The sequence below is a fragment of the Alligator sinensis genome, unplaced genomic scaffold (genome assembly GCF_000455745.1).
Source record: "Alligator sinensis unplaced genomic scaffold, ASM45574v1 scaffold144_2, whole genome shotgun sequence".
Lineage (NCBI taxonomy): Eukaryota > Metazoa > Chordata > Crocodylia > Alligatoridae > Alligator > Alligator sinensis.
In genome coordinates, this window is record NW_005841872.1 from 3,511,802 (window position 1) to 3,531,442 (window position 19,641).

The 19,641-nt window shown below is 42.1% G+C and overlaps 1 protein-coding gene across 1 annotated transcript in view; it reads right to left on the minus strand.

Annotated features, from left to right (window-relative positions):
• The window catches only part of GABRA5 (gamma-aminobutyric acid type A receptor alpha5 subunit), a 95,878-nt gene extending 78,324 nt beyond the window's left edge, over positions 1-17,554 (minus strand). Inside the window, exons 1-2 of the mRNA XM_006017061.1 lie at positions 17,406-17,554; positions 3,703-3,824 (exon numbers count right to left, since the gene is read on the minus strand). Coding sequence (XP_006017123.1) covers positions 3,703-3,824; positions 17,406-17,491 — 208 coding nt within the window. The 5' untranslated portion in view covers positions 17,492-17,554. The remainder of the gene's footprint in view (positions 1-3,702; positions 3,825-17,405) is intronic.
• Positions 17,555-19,641: the final 2,087 nt, after the last annotated feature.

Genomic DNA, 19,641 nt, shown 5'->3' on the forward strand with positions numbered 1-19,641 from the left:
TGGGCCAGGGAGCGTGCCCCCGCCCCAGCCTCCATAGCAACCATACCAGCTGCATGCTGTTGCTTCAGGGCCAGGCTGGAGATGTCCTCCATGCTCCAGGCTGCAGTGTGGATAGAGCCTGCCTGCATGGAGCAAAGGTTGTGGGGGGAGTGGGGCAGGTGGGGAAGCAGAGCCTGCATGGGGTGGGGGGTGAGGAGAAGAGGCTTTCATGGGGGAGATGAAGGGGTGCAGAGGTGGCAATGGTGGTCCGGGGTGGTGGGTAAGCAAGAGCTGTGGCTCCAACTCTGACCCCAGGTAAGAGTTAGAGCCAGAGCCACAGCAGCTGCCTGCCCTCTCCCACCCCACCTCATGCTCAATTGTAAGACACGGGGCTCTTCTGCCCATGTCAAATGGGGAAAAAACCCTCATTTTAGAATTGAGTAAATATGGTCAATACTGAGAATTTATACTGCATAACTATGCATATTGAGTACCAAGGTGAGGCACCAAGGCCTGACCCAGGCAGGGGAAATAATCTTCTATACAAATAGCATTTGATGAGACTTGAAGGCTGGGCTGGTAATCTTTAGGTCTGAAAAGATGTAAATATTCCTCCTGTTATAAATGGGTCAGTGAAGATGCCTGACTGGCCAAATAAATGTACATAAGTGGGGCAGAAGTTTATATGCACAATGCTTGACCTTCAAGAATTCTACACAATGGAATTGGCCAGATAAGGGCAAGTACTTAAGCCTTGCAAAGGTTTGTCTAAAGCAGTGATTCTCAACCAGAGTGTTGCAAAAAACCTTTGAAGGGCTCTGAATGAAGTGTAAGAATATAAGTAAGGTATGAGGAGATAAAAAAGGCAGGTAGGCTTTAGGTGTGAGGAGATAAGCAGATAAGAGCAGGAGCAGGTTCTTCTGCCTGGTTGTTTCTTCTGCCCCCACTGCAAGGAGGTATGCCCTATAATAAATTAGTTTTTGAAATGGGTGCTGCTTGATTCACAAAAGTTTTTGAGGGATGCTTCAGCCTGAGAAGAGGTGAACTGAGTCTAAAAAGAGCTTCCTGGGCATAAGATGCTTTGGTCCCTCATCCAGTAGACTGGCAAGAGAACTTGCAACAGGATCTGACATTTTGAGCTGGGTGAAAGGTGCATTCTTGAGTTTAAGGGGTGTAGGTTGGAGCCGTATTGGTCTAAGGACATAGGCAGACAAGGTTCTTCACGTGAATCTGATATCTTTTATTAGACCAACTTAAATAGTTGGAAAAAAATTTCTTCACAAGTTTTTGGGTTTAAAAACCCTTCATCAGGCTGAGGAAGCATCTGCAGTTGATGTATGCTCTTGGGTTTAAGATGAAAAGTAAGATCAGATTATTGTTCTGATAATATCTTTTGCTTGTTTGTTCTTACATCTCTGTTTGTATCACAACATATGGTCACTGATTTTTATGCTTGCTCATGTCTTTATTATAAATCTTTTTCTTATCTTTTATAACCAAGGATCCTGGTTTTCTAGAATTTAAAAAAATCCCCAATTTTCTGTTAGAAATGAAACACCACTAATACATAGATACATATATACTAGTGGTGTTTCCTTTAAATCATGGGAAAATTTGGATTTGGGGTTACTTTTTTAACGGAAAACTGGGGATTTTTTAAAATCAGAGAAAACCAGGATCCCTGTTTATAATTTACTTACTGTCAAGGTAAGCGTGATTTCAGAATATTTGACCATACAAGCAGTCCTCTTCTGCAGAAGAGGGATCCATTTTTTTTTAGTACAAGACTGAAGGATGCGATTCTTCTGAAAGGTGAAGTGGAGCTGGACAGGATCAGAGTACCAGGGATGACAGATGTATATTTACATGTAAACCATTTAAAATGGCAAATATACAGATGGCTTAACTGGTGTGCCAATGCAACTGCACCACAAGAAGACAATCACAGAAAAAGAATGTTATTCTTGCCTTTCTTGGGATTTTTATCATTTGCGCATTATAAAATGCATGTTTTATTTTGTGAGACTTCATAAGTGTTATTTACCATACTGCAGGGGTGTGGGTTGTAGCCGTGTTGGTCTAAGGACATAGGCAGACAAGGTTCTTTGGGTGAATCTGATATCTTTTATTAGACCAACCCAAATAGTTGGAGAATAGTTATTAAGCAAGCTCACACCAACTGCTGAAACTTCCTTAACCTGACGAAGGGTTTTTGAACCCGAAAGCTTGCTTAATAACTATTCTTCAACTATTTGGGTTGGTCTAATAAAAGATATCAGATTCACCCAAAGAACCTTGTCTGCCTATTTACCATACAGTGCACCTTAAAAGCAATTTGCAAAGGTGATGTCTAGGTCATCAATCATACAAGCGAGCAACACCAAAAGGAGAAAAACAAAAAAGTGTGCCACTTCTGAAACCTTTAACAGTGATTACAAAAACAAATCTGATCTGTAACCAACTGGATTTAGTAAAAGTTACTTGGAAAATTTGAGTGGAGTTTAGATAAGGCCCTGGGTGCTGGGAGACTGTGGGTTTTCTCTGGCCATCTAAATGCAGCTATTTTTTTTAAAAAAAAGATCTAGGATATCAAATGAAATCTAGTATACAGCTGATACAGGGAGTTCTCTTTTACTTCTAAAAGCAATGTATTGGTCTGACAATGGGGCTTTTCAGGAAGCATTACCTTAGTAACATTCTCCTTGACTAATGGAGGTTTGCCTGAATGAGAACAGCGGAATCAAGTTATTATGTAAGGATTGGGCGTTACCCTGTAGATTTCTAAACAGAGAAGCAGTCCGCTATAGACTGCCTTAGTGCTACAAAATATAATAGTAGTTTTAACAGGTTTATTTTACATGGAGTATTCATTAAGAAGGCCACGGTGCTTTAGGATATATTTTATATGGTATATGTGTGTATATGCTTATCATTTATTTTTATTGAAACCTAATAGAAATAAATAAACAGTATTTATCAGTTATATCAGAAACTGTATCACCATTCCAACCAGCAAAGCTCATTTATGCTGAGTTGAATCACGTTTGTGGTTTATTGAAAAGCATATTTATTCATTCATTAGATTTATATGATGACCATCTCAAAAAGGCTCAGGGCAGTTTATGAAGAAAGTTATACCGCTTCAAGTGCCAAATGCAAATGATACAACAAAGCTTTCCTTACCTAAAATCCAACTATATCTGTACAGTATGCTTTGGCTAAGCCCAAAGTAAAGGTGTAAAATCCCTATATAGTTTATTCCACCAAGGTTCCAGGGAACTAGACCTGATCAAGCTTTTTAGCCTCTGATTGACTTAGGCATTCATCTTCCCCCTCCATCTCAGACCCCAAGATTTACATATTCCTCTTATACTTTGTTAAGTAGAAATTATTTCACTACAAACAACTCAATAAACTATTGTGCAAACTGATCAGGTCTTGTAACAAGAGGGAGAGAGTTAGCTCTATCACCAGTCTCTAGATAGGATCTTATGCCCCATTACAATTAGCCACTGATTCATAAATGCTTCAATCCATTTCCATGGATTTTGCTTTGATGGACAGAGCATGGGCATTTAACAGGTTTGCTCCATAGGGAAGTATTCATTTCAAGGCTTCACTGTAGAAGTCACAGAAGTCTATATGTATTACATATACTATGTACCATATATACCATATCAGATATATGTAAATTATGCAACAGCAGGAGAAACCCTGTTGTACCTCCCAGTCCTGGGCGAAGTCGATTATCATAGCCATCGAGCAGACCATCCAAGATCCTGGTGAATATAGTAATATTGTCATTGGTGTCATCTTTCCCCGAAGGTGTTGGCATTTGTGATAAGCTGTTTTAAGTAGATTAAAGAAAGAAATACATTACAAGCCATGTCAGTTTCAGAGATGATGATGTGCGTTTCTTGACCCCAACAGAAGTCATATAGCAAAATTCCTACTGAATATAGTAGGGATAAAATAGTAGCCCAAATCTTCGTTTTCTAAAAAGCTTGTCACAGCAAAAACGAAACAATTTTTTAACTCCCCTCTTGTATTTTTATCAAACAGTTCCCTTGTGCTATGCACATAACAATTATACGTTGTAGGCTTGTTTCTACAGCCCTTAGGCCAAATTATGGCTTACTTGCTCTGAAGAGCAACGTTTTCACAAATTCCCTGGATCATCATGGCCTCAACAATACTTCTTCCCTACTTAGTCTGAATAAACTCTCACTGACTTCACTGACGGGCTTTTAAGTATTTTAAATATAGACTTTTAGGAAATCAAAACCCCATTGATTTTAAGATAGTATTATTCAGTACTGCAGCATTCAGCCCAGGGAATTTTGGTGATTTATGCAGAAAGCAAACCTAATATTTTAATATTCAGAGTTTAAGGAAAGAAGTTGGTTGGTAACTTCCTCCTAATATTTTTTAAAATATTCATGACAAAAGAAAATGACAGCAGTAAGTCATAAATAAAGCTGAGTGAAATATTTTAATTGTGGTATCCTCTTGGTGCAAAATGGATTTTTGACCATAAGAATGTTTCAAACAGATATCTTTGTGGTGGCAACTATTTCCATATTTTAATAAAAAATAAAGAACCCAAAGAAGATTCTCATTTTCAATAAAAAACTTTAAAACTAAATACCTGTTTTAATAGGAAAAAATGAAAAATGTGTCAGGGAAATTTTGAAAAAAATTAATTCTCTGGGCATTTTCGACCATAACCACTTCAGATCACACATTTCTATCCCATGCAAAAGCCTGAGAATGGAGAAACTGTGTGAATGCACTGTGGTTTTCTTCACTACTCACTCATCAGACCAGAGAAGTTTGCATATTTGTTAGCAGGAGAGTCAAAATCAGGCAACACATAGAGCTGCAGGTTACATAAGAAACCAGACTCCATCCTTGCAGCCATTACGACTGATGGCCTACAGACGTGCTTTTTCATGGCCAGAGGTGTAACAATGTAGTTGGGTGCCCAGAGCAGCTGTCAAACTCATGGGTAGAGGTGATTTCCAGTTTTTGATGCATTGCTGGCATGACTACATGGCTGTGGTAGCAAGTGCACCCCTCCTAAGTCAGCACCAAGAGTGGCTGCCCTGCTTACGCCATTTTCCATGGGTCTTCCCTTTTCAGATTGTCCTCCAATAGAATTGTGCTCTCTCTGACTCTTCTATCCGTATGTGAACAGAGGAAACAGGATTAGTTTGATTTAAAATTAGCTCTCAAAATTGGATGTTTGCAATTGGACTGTTCCATCTGTTACGTACTTTTGAAAATGAGACGTGACTTCTTTTGCAAAGTTGCCTTAGTAATTTTTTTTTTTTCTTCACAGATGTAAAGTACCTATACTATAAACAGTTAAAATATACAGATACTTTCCTAGTATTACTTAGGAATGTGATCCATATAAACATGAGTGGGAGAGAAAGTGAATTCAGACAACAAGGAATGGAAGCAGAAATGATTTATGAGACAATCTCTCTAGAAAGCTATGTTCTGCCACATGAATAACTTTGAGCATTTCCTCCCCACTGCCCCTTCTAGTCCTCACCTCATCCCCATATCCATTGATTTAGACAAAGATCATGAAAATCAGCTCTGCAAAACTAGAATCTTTTTTATTCAACAGTACGGTGGCCCGGCTGTATGTTTAGAATAATCTGCTAATGGTAGTAACAGTTCTATACAGCTAATTCAACAACTTAGTATTTTACAGCTAACTGTACTATGGAAGGAGCAGCTGGTTTCTTCCACTACTTGTGCTTCATCATGACATTCTGGATGGTGCTGACCAACTTGTGGTTGCAGGAAGTTTTTGCATCATCCATTTCCTGCCTCTACTAAGTATTGGTTGTACTTTCATGCTCCTTTAACACATGACTTGGACTGCAAGTTGGTTGCAGCTGTCAGTAAGCACAGAAGAGATAACATACACCCCTTAGTGAATTCTTTGTTGCCGTCACAGTTGGAAAACATGGGATCCACCAAATCTCCGCTTGATAATCTGTCTCACTCCAAAAATACCAGCATTCACTTTAGATGTATTTTCCTTCTACTTTTCTCCAAAACTTTCTCCACAACTGGCATAGCATAGTAGTTTCAGGCAAGTAAATAAAGAAGTGGCACACTAAATATGTTTCATAGCTAGTGCTCCAAATTCACAGGTGAGCACAGATTTGCTTGAACTCAACCTGTGCAACAAAATCATGAAGGTAGAATGAGTTCCAACAGCAAAGTCAATTTTTGCCCTTTGTTATTCAGTTGAAGACATTGGGACTGTAACACTATGAACGGCACTTTTTTATTGATGTTGATAACACCTTAGTCAGAAAAATACCATCTTAACTTTCAAATTCTAGTTTTACATTTCAGAATAAGCTAGAGAAGATATGTTTTAAATGTCTCCAGATACACTCTCCCACAATTATTTTCCAGAACAGTAGCTGAGAAACTGGGTAATGGGCTAGGCAGAGTCAAGATAGACATGCATTCCTTCAAGAAACCAGAAATGCAAATGTGAAGAATCAGTCTAAATGTTTTGGAAAAAAAATTAAGAGTTTTGATCTCATACCCCTCTATGAAACAGCTCAGAGGAGAAGTGACAGAACTGTGGAAGTTCTTTTGTATGAACCAGTGCATTTTCACAGGTGTAGAGAAACGTGGGAGTGGGAAGGCCAATAGGAGGAGTAATCCCCTCATTTTCCTGTTGAAGGAGAGCTGCTGTACAGGCAAAAGAGAAAGATCTTTGGGGTTATTTTGCAGCTCTCAGAAAGAGTAACTTCCCCTGAGAGGAGCTCTTCATGCACAGACAATGCTGAGTGTTGCCTTGCCTAAGTCTTTTTTTGATCAAATGTAAGTCCTTGTGTGAACCTTAACCTTAATGGTGCAGGAGAAATAATTGACTAGGATAACTTTCAATTTTTAGGCACCCAGAGTAATTAAACATGTATTTTATTCCCTGATTTTATGAGCAGTCAGTAGATTTTGAACAGTATATTGTAGATTTTAATGTCAGTGGAAATCAGGTAGACTTGTAATGTGTAACTTTGCTTAGAAACAACTTCCTAATAAATGAAGGCAGGAGATACAAGTGACAGAGGGACATTTCAGCTACCACTGTTGATGGGAAAAACCACAGAGGCCTATTTTAAAACTTTTAATCAGTTTCTTTTTCCCAAAGGCAGTAAAAGGACACATGAAATTATATCCCCAATGGATGGAACAATAAAATATTCCCTTATCTTTCAAGACCTACTAAGACATTTAAAGGTTCATTATTTTTCCCACATACTCCTCTCCCTAGCCCTAATCTAGTGTCCTTTGGGGGAAAAAACAGCATTATATACTACAATGTATTATCAGGATAGTTAGATTATGGTTTACCATAAAATCAGAACTACTAGGTTTTAAAGGTGCTTTAAAAATAAGGTAGTCAAGGAGCTAATTCAGAAAAGTAAGCCTAATTTTACCTTGCTAACTGGCATAGCACATGCTTGTAGTTCTACAGGCATGTGCCTATGAATTTTCCTTTCTTTGCTATACAAAATGCTAATTTGTCTCCGGGTTCTGATGTAATTCCAATCCTATTAAACCAGACTACTGGAATCTCTGTTGTTAACAGTGAAAAACAGAGAAAAGAGAGAGAGAGAGAGAAAGACAAACTTTGGAAGTTGAAGGAGTTTCTAGTTAGTTACCAGTGGGTGCGTCTACACATGCACATTTACTGCACAGTAATTTAGGTTACTGCACAGTAACCAAAAGTTAGTCCCAAGTCAGTCCACACACGCAGTGTTACTGTGCAGTGTTACTAATGCAACTACATGTGTGTTACTGCGCAGTAAATAACGGCATAAATTTGATACCTGCATGATGCAGGTATCAAATTTACACCCAAGTTGATTTAAGTCACCATATTTACTGTGCAGTAAGGGCATGCACATGTAGATGCATGACCTTATTGTGAAATAATTTTTTGGTTACTGAGCAGTAAACGTGCAGGTGTAGACGTGCCCACGAGAAACTAACTAAAAACGCCTTCAACTTCCATAGTTTCCAAAGTTAGTCCCAAATCAATCCACACACTCAGTGTTACTGTGCTTTAATGGCTGCACATGTAAATGCCATGCTAAAACCGCTTACAACAAAATAACTCACTGAACAGTAACTTACTGCACAGTAAATGCACATGTAGTCTAAATGCACCCAGTAAATGCACCCAGTGTCTAATTTAGCCTTTCTTGTGAAATTGCTTGAAAGGATTAAGATGATATTCTGATAGCTATTTTTCAAAAAAATCTGTTATTTCTGTCCATCAAGTTTTGACCAAATTGTAATAGAAACATTGATGCTTAAGACGATGAGTGATAGACTTTTTAACATGGATGACAGCAACTTTGGGAGTTCCCAGTTTTTGCATTGATAGACATTGCTGTTTTCAGTTACCTCAGTTATGCTGAATCAATTGCAATGTTAAATAGGTTTGACAGGAAGTACACTTGCTTAGTTTTGTTCATGTTTGTCTGAGCACATTTCTTTTGCTTTTAATTTTCTTAAATATCTCTCTGAGTTCTTTACTAGATTCACTGTTACCCCAGAACCAAAAATCTTCCTTTCAAAAAATCAGGTGATGACAATGTGCTTACTTAATAGTATCATTTATAAAACACAGCATTTAAAAGAATGGAAATAAATAATTAATTATATCGCAATTTTTTATATTACTCAAAGAAACACATGTAATATAAAGTAACGTATACTTCACTGTAACATTTCAACTTCAACTCTGACCCAAACTACGTAATTTTTTCACCAGCCATCTCAAATGCAAATTGAACACATTTTCTGTAAAAAAAAAAAAGAAAAGGCTTGCATGTCTACACGAATGGTGAACCCGAATCAATCTCAAATACAAGTCCACATAGATACTACTACTTCCTCTCCATGATTCAATCCTGCATTCTGTCCTCAGATAATGTAATGTGGAAAACACGAAATAGAAGATTATTGTTGTGCATATGAAGTGCAAAGTTTTTATGAAGACTGATATTCACCATTCCTTCATTTTTATAACTTAATAATTTTTCTTCTAGATAAATAGGACTATATATATGACCCTAATCTTCATAGATGTTTTTAAAGAAATGCTATTGTATAGAGACAAACTGGAAGCAACTCTAATAGCAGTAGCAAAGATTTCAGTCAAAGACTGAAAAATGAGATGTACACTTGCTCCAAAAATCATTGAAAATAATGGGCTTCTCCGTATTGAACTCAATGGGCTTTGAATCAACCCAATTAAAATAATATGATGGACTGAGTAAGCATAAATTTAGATGGACAATTAAGAAAAACTTTTGATGGTTTGAGCTCCTAGAGCTAATAGCACACAGGAGGGAAAAGAAGCCCCAAAGACTGAAACAGATAGAAACAGACTAGACAAACCACCTAGGAAAACTAATGTGGAGAGAATCTTGCACTTAACTGAGCAAAAAAAAGGGTTCTTCTCTTTCCAATTCCTGTGGTTCTTCAATTAAAACCATTAACTGATGGCGAAAACACCAATTTAAATTGAGATTATTTTTAAAGCACCTTGCAATAATTCAATAACATATCTCAGAAAAATAAATCATTATAGCACTTAAGTTCTGAGTCTAGAAAACTTGAAGGCTGCTTGATTCCAATTAGAACTAGAGAGTAGCTGTGTTAGTCTGAAGTCAAGCAGAAGGTAGGGCAAGGCAGCACCTTAGAGACTAACTGGTTCAGAGAGACATAAGCTTTCATGGGTGACAGCCTACTTCAGTGGGTGCTATAAAGTAGGGGTGTCTTTACAAGTCTTTACACATGCTCTGGGGGTGGGGGGACACTTTAATTAAAGTGGCTTTCAGAGCTGCTCTAATTTAAGTGCCTGCAGCATCTTGTGTACTGTAAAGCAGTGTTTCCCAACCTTTTTCACCCCGTGGCACACTTACATGGCCTTCCCCACCCCATGGCACACTGGCCAAGCGGGGAGTGGGGAGCTAGAGAGTGGCTGAACGCCACAGTCGGGGGGGGGGAGGAGGGAGGCAACGAATGCTGTGGATCGGGAGGGGAGGGGGGGAGGGAGGGAATTGGGTAACGAGCAGCTGAATGCTGCAGACTGGAGTGGGGCAGGGGTAGCGAGCAGCGGAATACCACAGAGCTGCAGGAAGCAGATGGCACGGCATTTGAATCATTGGCTAGATCCACACACCCCGCCTGTCTGGCTGCCTGCAGCAGCAGTAGGCAAGGGACATGGCTCCAGCCCAAATGCCGTAGCACACCTGGACATGTGCCATGGAACACCGGTTTGGAAATGTTGCTGTAAAGTGTCTGCAGGAGCTCATTGGATGAGCTTTAGTTAAAGTGCCCCCGCTGCCATTCTGAAACACAGGGACACTGAATACATGAGACGTGGAGGCTGCTGGAGCACACTAATTAGTATGCTTCAGCAGACTCAGTGAATTAAATCTGCTCTAGTGCATTACAATTACAGCATGTCGGAACAGCATCCCTGAACGTCTACAGCAGGGGCAGGCAATTATCTCGGGTGGAGGGCCGCTTACCCAGTTTTGGCAAGCTGTTGAGGGCCGCATGGGTAGCCCTGCCCCTTGACAGATGCCCCACCCCCTGGCCACCAGTTTGGGACCAATGTCCCAATGTCTTGGGACCAATGTCTCAGGGCCAGCACCAGTGGGGCCCACGGCAGGGTACAGGCTGGCTGGGGTCTGTGGAGCTGGGCTGGGCTACACCAGCAGGGAGAGGGGTAAGTTGACCCAGATCCATAGAGCCCCTGCTGGCCAGGACCCTGTACTCCTGCTGCTCTGCTCTAGGCTCCGCCGGCACCTGCCCTGGGACACTGATGCGGGCCCCACACTCCCACTGACCCCCGCATCCACTCACTCCCAGTGCCCCCCAGCCATGCAGTACAGGCTGAGGGGCAGCGTGCAGCCCTGAAACCCTGCTCCCCAGCAGGGGACGAGCTGGTGCTGAGAGCAGGGAAAAGTGGCCCCTCCCCCGCCCTGTGCCCGGCGCTCCCTGCTACAGCTGTTTGTGGCCCACATGGGGATGTCCTGAGCAGGCACAGGCAGCCCCATGTGTACTGCGAGCAGCTGCAGCATGGGGTGCCAGCTATGGGGCGGGTGAGGGGCCACTTTTTCCGTGCCCAGAAGCAGCTTGTAACCCACCCCTGCTGCCAGCCTGGGCCCCACACTAGCTCCGGGCTTGCCTGTTGGGGCTGTGCCATGCTGGCAGTAGCTGTGGCCCCCCTGCTTGCTGCACTAGGAAGTGTTTGCCACCACCACCTCTGTGCTGCCCAGCATGCAAGCTCCAGGCAGGCAGCAGCAAACACTGTACAGCATGGCAAGCAGGGGGACCGCAGCTTCTGCCACCATGGCACAGCCCCTACTGGCGAGCCCAGAGCTAGCACGGGGCCCAGGCTGGCAGTGGGGGTGGGTTACAAGCTGGTGCTGAGCAAGGGTGGGGAAAAGCAGTCCCTTGCCTGCCCTGTGGCCGGCACCCCATGCTGCAGCCACTTGCAGCCTATGTGGGGCTGCCTGTGCCTGCTCAGGACAGCCCCACGTGAGCTGCGAGTGGCTGCAGCAGAAAGCACCAGCCATGGGGCGGGCAAGGGGCCACTTCTTCCCAGGCTCAGCTTTTCCCCCAGCCCGGGGTCCTCCCCCGCCCCCCTTACCTGAGGTTCCAGCACAGTGCAGCCACATGATCCCAGGCCAGAAGCCCCCACTGGGGATTCCGGGTTGGGGGCCGGGGCCGGGCGGGCCCTGCTGTTGCAGGAGACTGCCAGGCTTCCCCTGTGTCCTACCACCCCTAGTTTCTGTCATTTTTGACAGAAACCTAGGACAGATCAATATTAATTTTCTAAATTTTTATGTGCACTGCGGGCTGGATAGAATGGCCTAGCAGGCTGTATTTTGCCCACCCCTGGTCTACAGGCACACTAGGCTTCTAAAACTGCTGTTATATCAACGGTGATGTTTTTTTCATGCTCTTCTTCTTTGATCTATATCAATTAATTTTAAATTTTCAATTTCATTTTAAAAGCCATGTAGTTCTGTCTATATTTCCATTCTTTTGTTTTTCCACACATCTATTGGCATGTATATTTCTCACTAGTTTTTCCATAGATGGTACATGTTATCCCAAAACTAATGGTATCTTTTTGCTGAGGTTTTTCAAAGCAGCCTAGGAGACTGAGATGCATAATACCGCTGTATTCAATTGAGTTTTATGCATCTAAGGCTCCTAGGTAGCCTTGACTAAGTCTGTGAAAATGATAATTATGTGGTAACAGAAATATGGAATAACTATTGAGAATAAGATGCAAAGTTCAGCCATCTGCAATGTCCAACTGTATTTTTGCTTTTAAATCTTTGCCCATTGGACTAATGCAATATAAAATGCACTGAAATGAACCATTGCAAACCAACCCTGCTAAATATTTACAGAAGAGTCTGCTGACACCAGTCAATCAATCAAAGGGCAATTATCATGTATCTTATAGGCATTTAATAACTAATTATCCTGAAGAGTTTCAAACAGTAAACTGGAATCTGAAACTGCACCTGCTTTTGAGGCAGATATATTCAAGCACATTGTACTCCTTTATGCCCTCTGCCTCTGCACTGGCAAGTGCCATGTTTTGGCTGTATTTTAACTCTATGGCTAGGAACAGAAGTTACACATAAACCAGTATAAGTGATCGGAAACTGGTTCAGATCTGTAACACAACTGCCCTTCAGTGCACATAAACTGCTTTCAAAATGGCTGAAAATGGTTTAAGATAAACCTGGATGGATGTAGTATCAAACTTAACTGATTTATGTTAAATCAGTTTATTGAACTTCTGTCCCAGATCCCTTCTAGATTCAAGTTTATTTACAGTCCCCCAGCATCCCAGGATGCTTTGCACCTCCCCTGCAACCTCCCCCCCACCCCCACAGGGTGGGTGGGCTAGCTTTGGCCCAAGCTGTCTGATCCAGCTGAGCAGGGAGGTGTGCTCTATCACCCCCCAACTTCTGGCCTGGGACATCTCAAGCTTGTGGCTGCATTTCCATAATCAAAAGTGAATATCTGTTCATTTCCTTATCAGTTCAATCTAGGCAGCTTAGACTAACCTGCAAAGATTGCATTGATTCAGCCTCAGGCTTCTTGACTGTCTATACTCAGCCTGTAGGTCTAAGAGTAGAGTGAACTGGAACAATTTACCTACCTAAAGTGAAATTAGTAAACCACAAATGAAAAACTATATTTGATGCTTTTATTCTAGCATTTGGTTACTGACTTGATCATGAAGTCAGACAGTTCAATTTTGCATGGCTGTCATCACAAAAGCTTACACTTCTCTGAATCAGTCTCCAAGGTGCCACCCTGCCCTGCCTTCTCTGTTTATATGATACAGAACTAAACCTAGGAGCAGTGTGGGTTCTAATCCAAGTGCATTGGAAAAGTTAGAGTTGAATCTTATCTCAATCCACCATTTGTTGTGGTTACAGTAACTGTATTCAAACACTCACTTTCAAGGTCCAAAAAACCACATTTTTGATAAGAGTGAATACCACAAATAAAAGACTGAATATTAGCCAAAAAAGGGCAAATGCCAACTTCTTACATTATTTCTTACTTCAGTGAAAAGAGGGAACAGAGATCTCAAAGTTACAATCCTAGGATTTTCTCAAGGTAATAATAGTTTGTTAAAACATTATAATCTCAAGCCAGGTTGAAAAGCCAAATCATCACTGTCTAATTTCAATTTGGTTCTATAATAGAGTCTGATTCTGCTCTCATTGGGCGCATCTACATGAGGTTACTGTGAAGTTGCCTAATTAGTTCTTCAGTAAAGTCTCAGTAGGTGCATCTACACATGCACTTTAATGTGCATTAGCCTATTTTAATACACATTAAAGTGTCACAAAAACCCTGTGCTCTTTAGCTAATGCACATTAAAATAGGCTAATGTGCATTCTTCTAGTACCTCACAATGGAGGTACTAGATTCAATGTGCATTACCTAAAGTGCATTAAAGAATGTGTAGACGCACCCAGTGCCTGCATGTGCAACCGTATTAGGCTGCAGTAAACTAATTAATTCCACCATAGGTTAGTATTTTTAAACACAAGTACCATCCTTCAGTGGCATTATTTAGTATGTTGCAGCACATGTATAGATGCTGACAGGGCTGGCTAGGGCATGCAAGTACTTCAGTACAGGAGCTGCCTGCCAACTAGCCCCACACTGGAGCACCCTCATGTCTCAGCCAGCCGCTCCACAGCATGCTGAGCCAGGTTAGAGCAGCCCCAGGCTGTCAGGTTGGCCCCCTGGAACCCGGCCAGCTGGGGCTACTCCAACCCAGCTCAACATGCTGCAGTCCTGGACACACATGCAAACACAGTGCCTGGGAGCAATAAACTCCAGTGCTAACTGGACCAGAGTTTACTGCATTGCACTAATTGCACGTGTAGATGCACCCATTAAAAGCCAATGGGAAACTGTAAGAGAATCAAGATCAGGCATTTAGTTCAGTTTCAGTTGTTTGGCTTTATTGTGATATATCAATGCTACAGCTGTTTTTAAATGCTTGACTGGTGACACCTCTGAGGGCTGAGTCCCATTCCACATACTAAGTTCTTAAGTGGTACATAAGCAGGTTTCAGGCATCTAAGTCTTTAAGCATGAATGGCACATGTCCCCAGAGGCTGGGGGAGCATGGCGACCACCCATAGACAGCAGTGACAGTGGCATGGCAGCAGGGAGCTCCCACAGGTGCCCACGGCGATGTCAATGGGGGGGGAGTGTGGGGGGTGTCAAGCGCCAACCAGCGCTTGGTGACTACCCACGCAAATGCTGATGGCAGCATCAGCAGTGGCCAGCGGCAATTGGTGACCGCCTGCAGACACCACCGGCAGTGTTGGGGGCGAGTGGGGGGGTGATGAGTGGTGACTGCCCACAGGCGCTGCTGGCAGCATCAGCAGCGCTTCTCTCAGGGGGTGCACATGCATCTGCGTGCACCCCCTACGTGTCGCCAATGGCTTTAAGTATTCTCTCTCTCCAGTTCCTGCAATACTGTTAATGCGGGCATGTCTACACAACATGCTACTGCACAGTGGTTATTGCACATTTATTTAGTACTTGTATAAGCAAGTACTAAATAAATACACAGTAAAAGGAGTTACTACTCAGTAGCACCAGCTAACATGTTTTTAGTGACACTACTGTGCAGTAGCATCTCATCATGTTTTTTGCTGCAAGATGATACTGAGCAGTAGTATTTGGCTACTGCACAGTCAGAGTCTTGTGTAGACACATCTTGTGTCTACTTTTGTAGTGTGATTTCATCTCAGCCTTAAGCATCTGAGGGGCACAGCAAATACACACCTTCCACACAAGAGACTAATAGTTAGGACACTTTCCCAAGAAGTGAGAGGCCTGGGTTCTGGTTTCTTTTCTGCCTGAGGAAGTTTAAGCTTACATCTCTCTTTCCCCACAAAGTGTCCTAATGACCTGACTGTGGGCTAGGTAAAGCTGAAGGTATCCTTCATTCCTCCTGTTGAAGTTATGCTACTGAAAGGAATACAAGAGTCATGAGGCCAGAAGAACAGCATGCAAGAAGGAGCCAGACTTGGTAGCCTGGTTCTGTTCCTAATACAATTGATACATTTTGCATTAAATAGTCATTGGATAAAATGCATCTAGGATCTAAGAAGTTAGATGCTTACAGCTCTTCCTGGGAAGTAGATGGGCATTCAAACCCATTCAGACCTAGAACCTGAGTATCCTACTCCCCAGTCAAGTGTCTTAACCAAGGCAAAAAGCAGGTGGAGTCTTCCTCTTCCTTCTCCCACCTGTTACTATTGGAAAATAGGCTGGTGGATCTTCCAGCACAAGTACATCATTTGCAATCCTGAGTCAGAGGCTTGAGGGGTGGGAGTTCACCTCTTCCTATGCCTAGCACTTCCTACTGGCTATAAGTGATACTGTGTGATCCCCTGCTCCTTTCTTAGCCCTGGAGGCACAAATTGTTGCCCATTGTGAGAATGGGAAATTTTTGGAGCTGCTTGGGGTAAAACATAACTGCCCTCCTGAAGTGAGATGCATTTGTTTTGAACAAACAGCCACATAACATCAGGAATAAGATCTGGGCCTAAATGTATGTATAGGCATCTACTGGTGATGGGTCTCAGCCATGAAGTTCAGATTCAAATATGGATCTGACCTACCAAAAAATCTGCAGGTTTTAGTTCTGGGGTGTGTTTGTTTACTCTAAAAGTATTCACCAGTCAAATAGTTTGATTCCCATCCCTCCTAGTTCCAAATGTTCAAATTAGTTTTATGGGATTAGAGTTTATCTGGATCCATCTTTAGTAAGCATCTTCCCCCAGAGAAGAGTTAATGTATGTATAAAGATGTACGCAAACTTAAAAATATTTATTTTTCAATAAAATCATATATCGGTAAATATTTTCCCTCAACATGTAGTCATTCTAGGTTTCCAGTGGTCTTGCTCAATCTTGTGTTTAACATCACCTTCATGGGCTGATTTTGGTAGGTTAGTGACATCTGGTAGATTATTGAAAAGAGCTGTTTTTAAGTTGAAAAATAGCAGCATAATCTGTTTTATCTTTCATTCACAATGCTGCAATTCAGCAGGCTCCTCTAAAAAGTTAATTAAACAGATGTGTTTGTTGTGTTTCATGGAAATCAAATGTCTGATTATTTTCTGGACTTCAAACCCATTTTTCACTTTGCATAGTAGCAAGTGTAGCTCACTTTGAAATAGTTTTCTTAGCTGAGAGCACAAATTAAACTCTCTCTGTCCTAATACAATCTACACTCCATACACAGTGGTCAATAAGAAGAGGTATCTGCTCTCCTTCTCTTAATATTCATTAAGGCCTCAATCCTGCAAGGTATTGAGAACTCTGGCCCCATTCCAGCAAAACATTAAAGCACTTCTTAATTGTAAGCACTATTGGAATCATTGAATTTGTAGGACCATCCATCTGCTTTAAGTTGAACCTGTATTTTATTGCTTTGCTACACTGTGGTCAGAGAATATAGCATCTGGCAAGCTTAACCCCTCTGGCTATGATTTTCAATTCCTTGCACACTCAATATTCCCATTGACTGTAATATCCACTACAGTTAGTAGTATGCATGGAAAATAGAACCAAGGACCTAATCAGTTAAGGAAGAGTGATGGGATAGAATATTTCCAAGCAAAAGAAAATGATTCCCTTTTGCTATGGAATTAGTACAAAAGAATCAAGAGCAAGTCCTTTTTTCTTCCTGTTTTACAGTGAGTGTAAAAAGATCATTACATTTTCTTTAAAGTCCCATAAGTAAATACACTGCTTTTAGTAAAAAGTCAAACACATATGTCAACTTACCCAAAATGATTGGCCAGACTCATGGAAATGCAAAAAAGGATGAAGTTTTTGATCATGATAAAACTAGAGAACATTCCATTGTCCATTCCAAATGTGATTAATAAAAAAAGTAGTCAATTGGGCAGTCTTCCTTTCCACACTTTGCTTCTTATGCTGTAACAGACAAAAGACAAATAAAAGCCAGGTGACCCTACCACAAAGAAGACAATGGAGTTCTGTCGTGTGTGTGTGTGTGTGTGTGTGTGTGTGTGTGTAGCCGTCCATAGTTAACAGTTTATCTCTACTGCTCTAAACTGTTTGCTGCTGTAACTGTGCAAATTAATTTCTTCAAGGACGTGTTTTATACTGTGTTAGCAGGAAAAGACAAAGCAAAAGAAATTTGATTTCAATGACTGTGTTTTTTGTTTTCCGTGTGTGTGCACGCACACACACACTTTATTTATAAATAAGCAAAAGAAATTAGATGTCAATGATTCCAGGTTATTTTTAACATGTGTGTGTGGGAGTGTGTATACGCTTCATTTATCTATAAGCAAAAGAAATTAGATGTCAATGACTCCAGGGGTTTTTTACGTGTGTGTGTGTGTGTGAATACAAATCATTTATACATACGCACAAGAAATTAGATTACAATGACCCCCAGGTTTCTTTATACATGCACGCACGTGTGTGTGTATGATGGGCGGGGGTGTATACATCCCCACCCATGCGCACACACACACTCCCCCACCCACACAAATACACCCACACACACACACAAAAACCCTGCAGTCATTGAAATCTGATTTCTTTTGCTTCTATATCAATGAAGTGTAGAGTTTCAAAAAAATTTCCCACGCACTGAGTCTGACCCTTACCTATTATTAATAGTTACTACCAACCAAATATTCAAGTGTTCCCTGTGGGGTGTCCTGATTGGTCCTTACATATCCCCCCTGCTCCCCAAATTAATAACAAACCTTTCCCCCAACCCTTCCCCTTTCAATAAAACATTAAAAATCGCCTGCTAATTCAGAAATTCAGGCTACTACTGCAGGGCATATTAAAGAGGGGGAAAAAGTGACCTTTCTTTTCACTGCCCATACTGTCCAACTAGGGCAAAGAATGACAAGGGTATAACAATTAATGTACAATTTCTTACTCATAACTATATGGAGTTATATAATGTTTTAAATAGTATGCATGGCCAATATTTTTAAATCAAAGTTATTTTTATAACCATACATTTTTATTGTTTGAACAGTCTGACTTTGAATCATCCCTAGGTTATTAATTTAGCACTTAGCACCTACTTTCAGGAACCACGTGCATATTAATGCGCGTGAATCTAAAAGCGATTCCTCCCTTTCGTTGTCAAATGAGAGGAGGACAGAATGTGTCAGGGATGCTCCTGCCTTGAGCAGGGGGCTGGACCGGGTGACACGGTGAGATCCCTTCCAGCCCTACTTTCCAATGATCCTCTGACTGCTTTGGGGAGGGCTGATTGTCACCTCTTGGCTGTCTGCCCCAGCGACTGAATGACCAAATGGTCCCAGCGTGTGACAGAAACATTTCTCTCTGTGCCTTCAGAAAGGATCATAGAAAGTCATAGACTGTGAGGGTTGCAAGGGAGCTCAGGAGGGCATGTAGGCCAACCCCTTGCTCAAAGCAGGACCATGCCCAAGTAGATTGTCCCAGCCAAAGCTTTGTCTACCGGAGGCTTAAAAACCTCCAGGGACAGGCTGTTTCAAAGCACCCCTTTGCACCTGAAGCGGGGAAAGCGAATCATAGAAAATGAGGGGTGGAAGGGAGCTCAGGAGGGCATTGAGTCCAACCCCCTGCTCAAAGCAGGACCGTCCCCAACTAGATCATCCCAGCCAAAGCTTTGTCTACCGCAGGCTTAAAAACCTCCATGGACGGGCTGTGTCAAAGCACCCCTTTGCACCTGAAGCACGGAAAGCGAATCATAGAAAATGAGGGGTTCCTCAGGAAGCCATCTAGTCCAACTCCCTGCTCAAAGCAGCACCATCCCCAACTAGATCATCCTGGCCAAAGCTTTGTCTAGCCCGGCCTTGAAACCCCCCAAGGATGGCTCTGGCCTTGAGCCATTCAGCAACCGCCCCCACCCTCCCCTCCCCTCCCCGCCCCAACCCCAGCTGTTTGACCCTGGCGGGGCATGCCAAGGATCCAGCTGCTAGGGGGAAACCCCCTGCCCAGCTGTTGTCAGGGCTGGGGCCCCCTCCGGCTGCCTCGAAAG